Source organism: Anas platyrhynchos, chromosome 8 (genome assembly GCF_047663525.1).
Source record: "Anas platyrhynchos isolate ZD024472 breed Pekin duck chromosome 8, IASCAAS_PekinDuck_T2T, whole genome shotgun sequence".
NCBI classification, from domain to species: Eukaryota; Metazoa; Chordata; class Aves; order Anseriformes; family Anatidae; genus Anas; species Anas platyrhynchos.
In genome coordinates this window covers 16,510,721-16,523,322 of record NC_092594.1, presented here as the reverse complement: position 1 = coordinate 16,523,322, position 12,602 = coordinate 16,510,721, and the positions used below count along the sequence as shown (strand labels likewise).

At 46.6% G+C, this 12,602-nt stretch overlaps 1 protein-coding gene across 1 annotated transcript in view; it reads right to left on the bottom strand.

Moving 5' to 3' along the window:
* NOTCH2 (notch receptor 2) overlaps positions 1–11,721 on the bottom strand; it is an 84,614-nt gene extending 72,893 nt beyond the window's left edge. Inside the window, exons 1-2 of the mRNA XM_038182661.2 lie at positions 11,519–11,721; positions 2,667–2,748 (exon numbers count right to left, since the gene is read on the bottom strand). Coding sequence (XP_038038589.2) covers positions 2,667–2,748; positions 11,519–11,600 — 164 coding nt within the window. The 5' untranslated portion in view covers positions 11,601–11,721. The remainder of the gene's footprint in view (positions 1–2,666; positions 2,749–11,518) is intronic.
* Between the last annotated feature and the right edge of the window lie 881 nt (positions 11,722–12,602).

The following is a 12,602-nucleotide window of genomic DNA, read 5'->3' as shown; positions in this document are numbered from 1 at the left end:
CACACAAGTCTCCAAGTGAGCACAGAAAGAACTCTCAAGTAAAACTTCTGCCCTTGGAAGAAGCAAAACACAAGAATGTGTAATTTTCTAAATATAAAATCAAGGTCAAAGAAGGTCAGTAACTATCAAACAGTGCCACAAAATGACAGCCATGGGCCCGTAGCATCACCAGGGAAACTGAGCTACTTAAAGGGCACTCGCAAGAGCAATCTGATAAAGATCCAGTTCTAATTTCCTTACAAGGGTCACACTCGCCGTTCCCACAACAGAAGCCAGATGCACCAGAATACAGCTCGTTTTCTGCTAACAAGCCTCCCTCTTTTAATGGAGCAGAGGCTACACAATTTTCTGACAAAGAAAGCTGCCACTCACTGCTTTGCCAAATATTTAGAGTAGATGTTTTGCTTATCAGCACTCATGTCACCAATGTCTTATTCACCACATATGATTACCTCTGATGCAGGTTCTCCTTCAGTTGCTCGCTTGTTTCTTACAGACAGCAAGATTAACTAGATGGACTGACCACAAGCTAGAACAAACAACTTTGCCGAGAGGAGGTAGAGAAAGAGGAAGAGAGCCTACTGTAATAATCTACTGCCCAGCAAAGGAAGTACTGCAGAAAACTTGAAAAAAGTGGAAGGGGTGGAGATTTAGCTAATCACCGAGCTATCCTGCAGATCTACAAGCCAAACCACTTGCTCTGTTAATACGTTCAGTTTCCTGAAAAAAAAACATATCTGCTCTTACAGGCATCAAAAATTCAGAAAGTCATTTAGTTTACTACAACAGATAAAAAGTTCCCCTATTCAGAGTTCCTCATCATGCAGGAACAAAAAAAAAAAAGTTAAAACCAAAACAGGATGCTAAGAATCAGCCTGCTAAAGGTAAAGTCTCCACAACTGAGGTTTTGGGGCTTTTTTTGGTTTGTTGCTTGTTTGTTGTTTCTTTTTTTGGGGGCTATTTTTCCTTCCTTTCTGACAAAAACGTTCTTGAGCCGCAACTAGAAAACAGACACACTCATCTCTGTGTACTCTCAGCCTTTCCAGTTACTCTGGTGCCTGCAGAAGGACTGAGACATTATTTGAAGGAGGGGTTGGCTTAAGATCTGCATGAAGACCTGCACAAAAAGGAGGAAGCAACATTAGACTTATAAATAGCTCCATGTTCTAAAAAAATTAAGAGTGGTCAAATCTGCCACTGTGATAAGAGAAATGTGTGAAGATCTGGACTACACTACAAACACCAAAAAAAGTTAAACGCTCGGATGAACCAAGTAAAGTCTAGGGCATGGTTAACAGGAACATGCAAGTTGGAGAAAATGTCCTTTGGAAGGTACAAGCAGCACCACCATCAATACCAATCTTGTTTATTACCTTCATCATGACCCACATACTTTGGCTCCACAGTCACACACTTACATACTCATCAGAAAGACCTACTAACATCACACAATTTCTTGTTTCAGTCTTAAAATGGGAAAAAGCAGGAAAAGTTACAATTTTTTTTTCAGAAGGGCAGCTTTTTTCTGTTGACAGCAACCTAAAGCAACAGAAAGGAAAAGCCTAGGAAGCAGTTACAGCAAAAAAAAAAAAAAAAAACGGGAACAACAAGTTACATATTTGCCTTTTTATGGCCTTTCTGCATATCAGGGATTTATTTGAAACTGCAGAGAACCTTAAATTAGATTATGATTTGTGTGCCACAGCTGCAGTTTAAGTACATCAAGTGTTGCACACCATATTCACAGAAAGAACTAATGAGTGCAGCTAGGGAAGATGGATGTATAGGAGAGAGTGAAGAGCCAAGCCACGTGTTTGCTGAGCTAAATCAACATGACAAAATTCATTGATTTTGAAAGAATGTGAGCACTAAGGAAAGGATTTGGAGTGCCAGAAAACGGTACAACTTGCACTGAGGAAGTAAACACAGTTTAGAAAATAAATCCGTTTACTGCAGATGTAGTAAACAAGCCCTGCCAAACAAGGAAGATTTATCTTTTTGTAAAATAACCTCATTTTTAAGAATCTAAATAATGCAGTTAAAAAGATGAACTACATTTAAACAGATGGGATACCATTCTCCAGACATCATGTTCCTCCAAAGCTCTTGATGATGATCAGTTTTCCATGCAATGACAAAGTGAAGGCTCCCTTAACAACAGGTTTCAAGGCTTCCCAAGATCAGTTACAGGAAAAAGATAAATGTGTTTGTTTGGCTTTTTTGTTTGTTTGTAGCTTCCACGTTTGTTACTTTCTAGCACATGGAAGGGAACTGTCGCTCTTCAAAGCACAGAGCAGTTCCGAAAAAAAATCTGGAAATATTTTGGGCTGATGTTTTATAAATTAACACAAGCTATAAGACAGAGAGCAAGTTCTGACTTAACTTGTGCTTACCTCTTATCGATTTAACCTCTCTTCCTATTCAAAGGCAAAGAAATCAAATAGTTGAAATCCAAACCCAAGAATATGAATGAGAACTCTAGATTTCTTACATTATAAAAAGTTAACACAGACGAACCAATGCACTAGCAAGAAACACAGACTTTGCTAAAACTATTACGCTGAATGCACCTGATAAGAAAATCTTAAACCACATTTCCTTTCTTTTATGGACTATCAATGACAGAACATTGACAATTAAAATGGATAGAAATTAAGCCAACTTACTTGCAGTATCCTGTACCATTTTGATAAGGAATGCACTTTCCCTCATTAACACAAGGCTTGGAATCATCCATACACTGTAAAGCTGAAAGGAGGAAAAAAAAAAAAAAAACAATTCAGTAGCTGTACGTGTTAAGTCAAAGTTTCGTTAACATATTTTGCGGAATTAATCCTTTAACTAAAAATTTTATATGACTGGAACAAAACCAAAGACAATATCACATAGTTCAATTTAATCTTTGGCAGCATCAAAAGAGACAGATTGAAGGAACAATCAAATACAGATTTGTTCACCAGGCTACTAAATGCATCCAGAATTTCTTTTAGGTAGATCGTCAAAGCCAAGCATGCAGTAATTTCAGCAAGCTATATACAATCACTTCAGCACTTGCGTATTTTGACTTCAGTGTCAGACAGTTACCACTTCCTGATCAAAATTTTATAATGAAGGTCTCTGAAGTAAGTGGCAACAATTTCTAAAACTTCTTTCACAATAACTTGTCTCAAAGTTTCTCTTTCCTTTCTACTATCTCCAGGGACGCTTGGCACTGAAACAGGGGCATCTGTCCCTCATAAGCTCCCTTGTATAAGTTTCTAGCAATCCAGAATCCGCTGCTACATCATTACTGTTGTGGTATTCTGATTTCTGTCAGGACTGTCTGAGAATAAATGAAAACATTAAGAGACCTTAAAGTGTTCCAGCAAAGACTTGGGTATTCATAAAGAGTACATACTCTGAGGCTCAAACTTGCCATTTTCAGCACTGTATTTTAAACAAGACATTATGTATGATGCAGAATCAGAGAACGGTTTGGGTTGGAAGGGACCTTAAAGCCCACCCAGCTCCACCCCTTGCCATGGGCAGGGACACCTCCCACCAGCCCAGGTTGCCCAAAGCCCCATCCAGACTGGCCTTGAGCATTTCAGAGATGGGGCATCCACAGCTTCTCTGGGCAGCCTGTGCCAGATCCTCACCACCCTGAGTGAAGAATTTATCCCTAATCTCTAAACTAAATCTCGCCTCTTTTAGTTTAAAGCCATTCCCAATTGTCCTATTGATATCTGTCCATGTAAAATGTTGGTTTTTGTTTTTTTATAAGCTCCCTTCAGTTCAGGGCTGATCAATTTTTCTCCAGGTTTACAGGAAACTGTAGTGGCATCGATTCAGATGGAGTGACACAGCAAGCACTCGTCCCTTTGCCAGGGCCTGAAGCAGCAAGCTGAGTTGTGGCTAGTTCTGAAGCAACCAGAAGGGCAAGAAACATCGAAACCCCACATGAGCAGAGGGCACTCTACAGCCACAAAAATCTAATCAGTCCATCTAGACCAGAGTCTGCCACTTGAACAGCACTGAACCAGTGGATAAAGCTGGAGAAATCAGGAGATCTGTGTCCCATCCTAACTTTACCCACATACCCATAAGTCTCACACTCCTCTCAGCCTCCATTCCTGTCCCCTGCCCCTCCATACACACTTCCATGACGTTACATGCCCTATTTCAACAGCCTCACTGCATTTGGGAAAGCATTTGGCCAATTTGAAGGCACCCAGAGGCATGAGAAATATCCAACCACTCAAACTGCCTGCTCGCGTACCTACTGCTGCTGCCGGGCAGATGGCTTACTCTTTTTTTTTTTTTTAAACAATGTTTTTTCCTTCCTCGAGAGGTATTTAGCTTTCCATATATGTTTAGTAAGGGAAAGGAGGGAAAACAGGTCCAAACAGTCTCTGAAGTCTCTGAAGGGACGGGCCCAGCTCTTGGGCTGCTCAGAACAGAGCCCGGCTGCCACCACCCGGGGCTCAGTGGGTTATTTGTCAATAACCTGGAGCATATCCTACAAGGCACACAGGGGTGTTTCACATTCACAGTCCTGACAGGACAGAGTGAAATTAAACCAGCTTGTCCCAAAAGGTGAATGATATTCCTCACAACACGGGCACGCCTGTTCCGTGTTAACTTGGTTTCTGAACACAGGGCACTTCCACAGCACTGCCTCTGCAGAGCTCTCAGGAAATGAACAAAATTCCACTCCGAGCCCCTTTCAGATAACCTCTGGGGTCAGGGTTACTCGGCGACAGAAATATTACCACAGATTTTCTGATGGTATTCCCCCCCGCAGTGGCCAAGCGCACCGCCATGGATTCGCACCTGCCCATCCAGCAGCAGCAGCCACAGGCCTTCAGGCTTCGCCTGCTTTGGCCAAACACCGCGGGGACAGCAGTTTTCATGGCAAAAATGAGCTTCAGCAAGCACCATTGAGTTATGCCGCATTCAACAGAAGCCACAAAGGTGCTTTTAATGATTTGGGTGCCTCTTGCCACCTCCGTTACCCCAAGGAAATGGAGGAACTGCGCAGCGAGCTGCACCGCAATTTGGAGAAGCGGGAGGGAGAGTTGCTCTTCTCACCTCCCTACACTCACCTCCCTTTAGCTTTTATTTTTTAAGCCCATCAAGCCAGCGAAGCAAACACTCAGAGGATTATTTCTTTTGTGCCCAGGCTTTCAAACTGGATTTTGTAACCTCTTGGAGTGCCCGCGTCCCCGGTGATTTTGTAACCCTTGTAGTAAAAGCTTAACTAGCACTTGGCCAAAGCCGGCCGCCAGCACAACCGCAGGGAGCAACAAGGGGACAGCTTTCGGGTTCCAGCAAGGATCCGATTCAGTGATTCCAGCATAGCTTGCTAGGCCATGCACGGATACAGCACAGAGGCTTTGGCAAAGTAATGATTAATTTTCTCCTGTTTTTTGACAAATTATTTTCGCCTTGAGCTGCTGTTTAGCAGGTCATTAGACTACTAGCAGTCCCTCGAATCTTTTAACAGAGATACAGTGAGTGGGGGGTGCAGTATGCATTTCATATGAAAATCTAGAACTGAACAAACCTAAAAAAGACAAAATGACTCTTTTGTACTTTTTCAGCTTATGAAAAAAATACTGAACATTGAAACGCAACTAAAACTGAAATTAATGTAAATGCAACAATACCCTAAAATGAATATTAAAGAAGTAACGTGATCACTTCTCTTTTAAAAGAGAAATCGCAAGGCAAATTGAAGACTGCAGTTCTCACAACAAAATTAGCACTTCTGTGCACAAAGCACTGTCTTCCTGTATTTCATGATATCTTCAACAATTTCACAATCCATGCAAAAACAAGGCATTTCAACATGACTTACTCCAAAAGCTACTTCTCTGCTACTCTACCACGCTGTGCTCAAAAGTCGATAGTACCAGAAACCATCTTCTACCTCAGCCAGCATAAAAAGTATGTGTTGCTACATCCACCATGCTAACTGGAAGTATTTTATTGTGTACAGCATGAGAGGACACTCTTGTCTTGAAAAGAAAATAGTCGGCCACTTCTCCCGCACCCATGTAAAGTATGCTGCCAAGGCTGGGTCTGAAGCACTGCTTTTGACTGTTCTCTTCTGTATTAAAAGAAAAAAGAAAAAAAAAAAAGCAAGGGGGAATTGTTTGCTGGATTTCTGGCCTTGCTCCAGCTTGCCAGAACAACCAGGATGGACAGAGCCTGGATTCGCCCAGGCCGAGTTCAAGAAGCAACGTTTTGGACGCCACGCTGCCTCACCATTTATCCAGCACTTTGGGGGAGAGCCGCAGGAGTATTGGGAAAACACCCCATGACTATCAAGAGACTGGCTTAAGCCCTAATCACAAAGTGGGCAGGCCACCACTTAGGGATAGAAGTATCCAATTTCTAGTTAGCATTCTAGCCAAGTTTGAAAGGCCTCTCAGATGAGGGCTTTATGCATGTCCGAGATGAATGCTATTAGCTCTGTGACCCGGCCTGGAGTCCACACAAACCCTTGGAGCATGCCTGCACATAAAACACCAGGTTGGAATTTGCATCCAACAGGCCCACCAATACTCTCCACCATACCGGCATACCACTATTCTCCAAGGCCAGAGTGGAAAAACAGGTAGCTGCTGCCATAAAACAAGCACAAGCAGAAAGTGTTACTCTCAGGGAAGAAAAACAAAAACAGAGAAGTGCTGTGACTCTGAACATCTGAATCCAGCAAAGCTCACATTTAAATGGAAACAGTTGAGTCCAGGTTTAATCTTTTTTTGGCTAGAGAGACTGTTAAAGAAGTTACTTTTCTGCCTCATTGTTCTTTAAGGATGCTAAGAAGATGTGAAAGTTGTGATTTGGTTTCTATTCTTTATCTGCATAATAAAAAAAATCAGACTCCTTCCAGGCTAGAAAACTGAAAAAAATCACAAAGGTCTAACATCAGAAGCTGTAAGTGTCACAATTCAGCTTTTAAGAGAGAAGGCTGCCATAGGGAAACAGAGCCATAACCAGAGAAAATCTGCACGGGCTTTGCAGCAAGCACTGAAAGGAAAGCAAGGCCAATAAACTCTTCACCCACAAGTTCAGAGAAAGTCAAGCAGAAATAAAAACACTGAATACCAAAACAATTAATGCTGCGAGGAAGAGACATTACAAAGCTGGTTTCCTGTAGCTCTGAGAAGTGTGGCCGATTATCCTGCATTGAAGATGCAGGCTCTGACCAAGGGCTTTGCTGCAAACAGGGATCTAAGCTCCTGACAGAGACCCCCGGACAGCTAACAGCAGGGCTGAGCTCACTTTCCCCATGGAAGGATGCTCCCTTCTTCCTGCACATGAGTTTTTCATTAAGTTTACAGGAACTCAATACCTTAAGGATCTAGACTTGTCATTATTTGGCTGGAACCCAGCTATAGGTGCAGAGGCTGTCTTGGGGGAGATGGCTGAAAACAACCTACCTCACACACAGAAGAGTCAGACTAAAAATGTTAAGAGACCTGGAAGAAAACTGAAGGACAAGAGGTTTTTGATAATCTTTCTGTACTTAGTGAGTTTTGTCACAACCGGCATTGAGGAGAAACAGCCTGTCATTTGGAACATCACCCATTACAAACCATGGGGAAGGAGAAGAAGGATTCAAAGCCACCAGGCAGCTGATACACAGCAACGAGAATGCTCTGGGAATCACTTTGGGAAGATCAGGCATCAGCAAGGCCAGAAACCCCAGCCACGCTACCCATCAAGGCGCCCCAAGTTCCAGGGGAGTGGAAACCAGCACCTGATCCCCTTCAGAAAAAAAGGGCTTGAAAGAAGAAGCCAAGAAAATGCTGAAGTAGGAAGCACAGTGCCAGAGAAAGACTGGTAGCTCCTTTCCAAGGAGCAAAGTTCTTCCACAGTGGCAGCTGGCACCATGTAAACTGCAGAAACCGATGACTCAAAAAGCTGGTAAGGAGTATTAAATGCTGCACAAACATGGAGAATACCCTAAGATTACCAAATTTTGGAGGAAAACCACAAAGGAGAGACAGCTCATTATGTTATTCACTAACCTCGAAAGATTACTGTTCAAATAAGATGAGGTACTGGGGAAGAACTCTTTAATAAATTAGCTGAAAATATTAATTTAACTTCTTTCTGGGGAGTGAGGGGGACACAGAGGGAGAAGGTAGAGATCACCCCATGGCAGCCACACAGGGATAAAAGAACTAGAAAAAAAACAATAAATCTTAATAATTCAGCTCAGATTTAGAAAATGTTATCATTCAGGGGATTTAAACAAGCTGAGCAGAAGGTTGCAGTTAAAGACAAAGCTTGTCTATGCTGCATGAAAATCATCTGTAAAAGTCAAAATGCTCTAAATCAAACTGACTATCACGAGATCGCCACTGTTTTTTATCACAAAAGCTTGAAATAAAATTTTTCTCAGCATCTGAGGAGCTGAGCAGAGCTCTGAGGAGTGCAAAGGAACTCAGCCAATGTCCTGCAGCTCCTGAGAGAGAGAAAACCCCAGCGTCTAAACTGGTTTCCTTCACCAGCTTCTCCAGACTCCATAGGAGAAACGTAAAAAAAAAAAATGGGAAAGTGTACATGTAAGTGGATTTTGGAATAACAAGCCCATAAGAAATTTTGTTTAGAATTTTATTTATTTATTTTGAGCTCAAGCATCCAGGAGCTGGCAAAAGCTACCAATTTGCCCTCTTAAGGGCAGTGCTGAGAACTGCTGCCCAAATTCACAGGTAGAACTGAAGTCTTCCTGTCCTTGAGGTCTTACACCAAGGAGCAGCCAGATGACTAATTTCTAACATTTCAAACATTTGTGTGACACTTTTCCTGTTGAAGAGCTACTGATTAGCTGAAGTTATAGCATATATTGAATTCAGGATGAATGTGTAAAACGGTTTAAAAGTCTGCCAACCACATATTCTATTTTCCACCACAGCTACTACTCCTTGCCTTCCCATATTTCCAGTTCTCCAGACAAAGCCAAAACGCCTAAAATCAACAGCTGCAACATAAAACATTTAGTTTAAAAAAAAAAAAAAAAAAAAAAAAAAAAGATTTCAACAATAAAAATGTAGTGAAGGCATTTAAAGAGCTGAAGAGGTATTGGTGTTTCTATGGAAATCTGGCAGACAGAAACCATGCTTGCGTGTTCTCCATAGCCTTCCGTCATTGTCCAGCACTAAATCTTTATTAATTTGAGCATTAAGAATGCCTGCCCCCGCCGAAATGCGGGGCCATTCCTCGTCCTTCCACCGCAGCCCATGGTGATGTCAGCGAAACAAGATTAAGACTTGCTGCACGGAACAAACAGCAGACACCAGTGTCATTTTGAGATACAAAGCTCTTTTTTCATCCGCATGCAGTCTAAAAAAAGGACATGTGCCCTAGGAACAGACTATTTTCTAAACAGAATGGATGATTATTTCTGCAGCTCTCAGATGACTGGGCTCAGAACGATACGGCCGCTGTTTCTTCTGGATGGGCACTGACAAGACACAGCCCTTGGCTTCTGTTGGCGAGATGGTTTCAGAATGAATGCATATAAAATAAGAATAAAACGACAGAAGGACTTCTAAGCACGGATGCTTAGAAGAGTTTTTTGAGTTGTTTTTTTTTTTTCCCTCCAAGACAGATGACATTTCCTTAATGGGTCAGAATTGAATAATCACTGTATCATTCCTTGCATTGCAGCCATTAGCCAAGAGCACAAATACAACGTCGTTTCCTTTAAGTTTGAAGTTGCAGATCCCGACCCTTCGGTTTTCCTGTTATCTCAGATTCCCAAGCCCAGAAGAAACAAGCTGTCAGCGTCCTGCTGCTCTGCCTCATCTACTCCCAGTTCCAGAAAGGACGCAGGTCCAAATCCCACCCGCCCAGACCATTACGACAACATTTCGATGGCCACATCCAGCCCAAAGGCTCCAATGCCTTTCACAACCCAGGCAGGGTTTGCGAAAATGGGAGAGGCCGAGCGGGACGGGATCACGTTGAAGGGAAATAGCAGCTTATGGTAACAGCAGCGAGACACCTAAAATAATAGGAATCACCGTGGGAGGCAACGAAGGAGGCAAAACAACACCAATCCATCTATTTGGAGAGTGCCAAAGGCAGCCAGAGGCACGAGCCCTCTTTTCCCAAGGATTCAGGTCTTGAGAACATCAGCAAGAGCACCTTCACGTAATGCCACGCTGACTAAGTAATGCCCTGCAGGAAGCGATGTGAGCGAGCCAGATGTTAATCACGCTCCCTTCTGAAAGTCTAAATCAGCATCTTTGATCAGAACCCATTTGCTACAGGAACACCTTCAAAAGATCAAGTAAAACTTGCTGCTCAGCAAGCCCCTATGGCACCGAGCAGGCCAGCGCTGTCAGCGTCATCTAGGGAGTCTTGCAAGCATCCCAAAGCGTGCTCCACGTGGAGGCGCTGCCTTTGGGGTGCTCTCAACCTCAAGGTCCACGGCAGTTTATTAGAAACGAGGGTGGATGCCCAACTACTACTGGGTGAAACTGGGCTTGGTGTAAATCAAATCTTTCACTCCGCCAGCGACAAGGTTAAGAGCGAAGGTGGGTAATTAGGGTGGGCTTCACCAGGATTCCTGCTTCACTCCTTCCATCTGATCCCACGGGGAACAAATCACTGCCATTAACAGTAATTAGCAGGAAAGTGTCCTCACCAAAAGCGCAGGTGTTCCCGCCCCACCCCGGCTTACTGCAGCTCCGACTGCAGGCTTGGACACCCCCAGGAGAAGCTGGACTGGAAAAGCAAGTTGCCGCAGCGCTGGGCTGGCACCCACGGCGCTGAGCACATCCAGGAGCCTCCTCGGTGTTGACCAAGAGGGCTGACATCAGATACCTGCCGCTCCTTGTGCCAGAAGCACCGGGAGAGCGGGACGTGCACCTGCGGACACCTTTGGGTGACTTCACCTTTCATTCATTCAGGCCACGGCTCCGCTCCCAGCGCTTGGGCCAGAGGCTGGGGAGCAGCAGGGGTGTCTCCAGCGTGGGTTTGCCACCTCTTACAGCCACCGCTCCTCCAGCAAAGGGGGAAAACCCCAGCACGGTGCCACGAAGCCCCTCGGTAGGGGCAGAGCTCGGGCGGGCACCGTGCAGCACGAGGAGCCGGGGGCCGCCAGCACCGAGGCACGGCTCGAAGAAGAGATAAATCTGGGATTTTGCCTTGCCCCAAAATCCAACCACTCGCCCTCCTGCCGGCCTGCAGAGCCCAGCTGCACGCCAGGCACAGCCTGAGCCCTGCGCTCCTTTTTGGGGCAAACCCGGGCAAATCGCGTGCAGGAAATTGCTTTTTTTTTGTTGTTGTTTTTTAAAGATTTCGGCTGGGTTTTCCGCGCAGCCCTCACACCCACCCACCCCAGCACCGCGCCGCCACCACCGCCGCCACCAGCCCCGAGGAGCCCTTGGGGACACCGAGGGGACACCGAGGGGACATCGAGGGGACATCGAGGGGACACCGGGGGGACCCCACCCGCCCCCCGCCGCTCCTCCCCCGCCCCCGGGACCCCTTCTCCCGTTCCCTCGGGACTCACCGGCCGCCGGCTCGGCGCGGCTGAGCACGGCCAGCACCGTGCCGAGGAGGGCGGCGAGCGCCGGCCCCGCTCCGGGGGCCATGGCCACGGCCGGACCCGCACGGCTCGGCACGGCGCGGAAGGATCCCGCCGCCACCGCCGCCGCAGCACCCGCCCGACCCCGCCGATGGCGCGCGGCGGAGGGAGACGGCCGCGCCGCGCCGCCCCCGCTGCCTTTAGCCACGCCCCCCGCCTCGCGAGCCACGCCCCCTCCCGCCTGGCCACGCCCCCTCGCCGCCAGGGGGCGCGCGCCCGTTGGGTGGGGGGGTGAGGGCACAAAATGGCGGCGGGGTGGGGATGGGCAAGGGGGGGGTGAGGACAGGGACATGGACAGGGATAGGGACACATATAAGGACACAGATAGGGATAGGAACACGGATAGTGACAGGAACATGGATAGTGACAGGGATAGGGACACAACACAGGGTCACAACACAGGGACAGTGACAGGGATGGAGGACCAGGTCCGCCCGCTGAGGCGCTGCCTCTGTGGGGTGGCCCCAAAAAGTCCTGAACACTGACAAATTCTCCCATAAGTGCTGCAGCAGCAGGCACGCGCCCTCACAAAATGTGCACGAAGCACCACACGCCCTCGGGATGTCACCCTCTGGGCAGCACCCAGGGGACAGCGCTGTCCCCATCGCCTCACGGTCCCCTTGAGGTGGCTCTGGAGCCTCAGTCAGGGCTGGTGGCCCACCCGAAATGCCCCCGAGCAGAGGCAGCCCGGCGTTTTCGTGCCCTTCCCGCGCAGGGTGGAGGCAGCTGCTGGGTAGGGGCCAGCGAGAACCGAAAATGGCTTTCACTGCCAGAGGCTGGCTCTGGGCTGAGTGGGAGTTCCCACAGCTTAAGAGCAGGTGTATGGGCTCACGGTGGTATTTCAGCCCCACGGCCTCAGCAAAAAATAAATGCTCCTCGACAGGGCGACAGGACGCAGGAGGAGACACAAATTCCCCCGCAGGAGGCTTGGGGAAGGTAGCGGGGTTGTGAAGCGCATGCTGGTGCTGTGGGGAGTGCCCGGGTTCAACCCCAACGTCCCTTCCAGCCC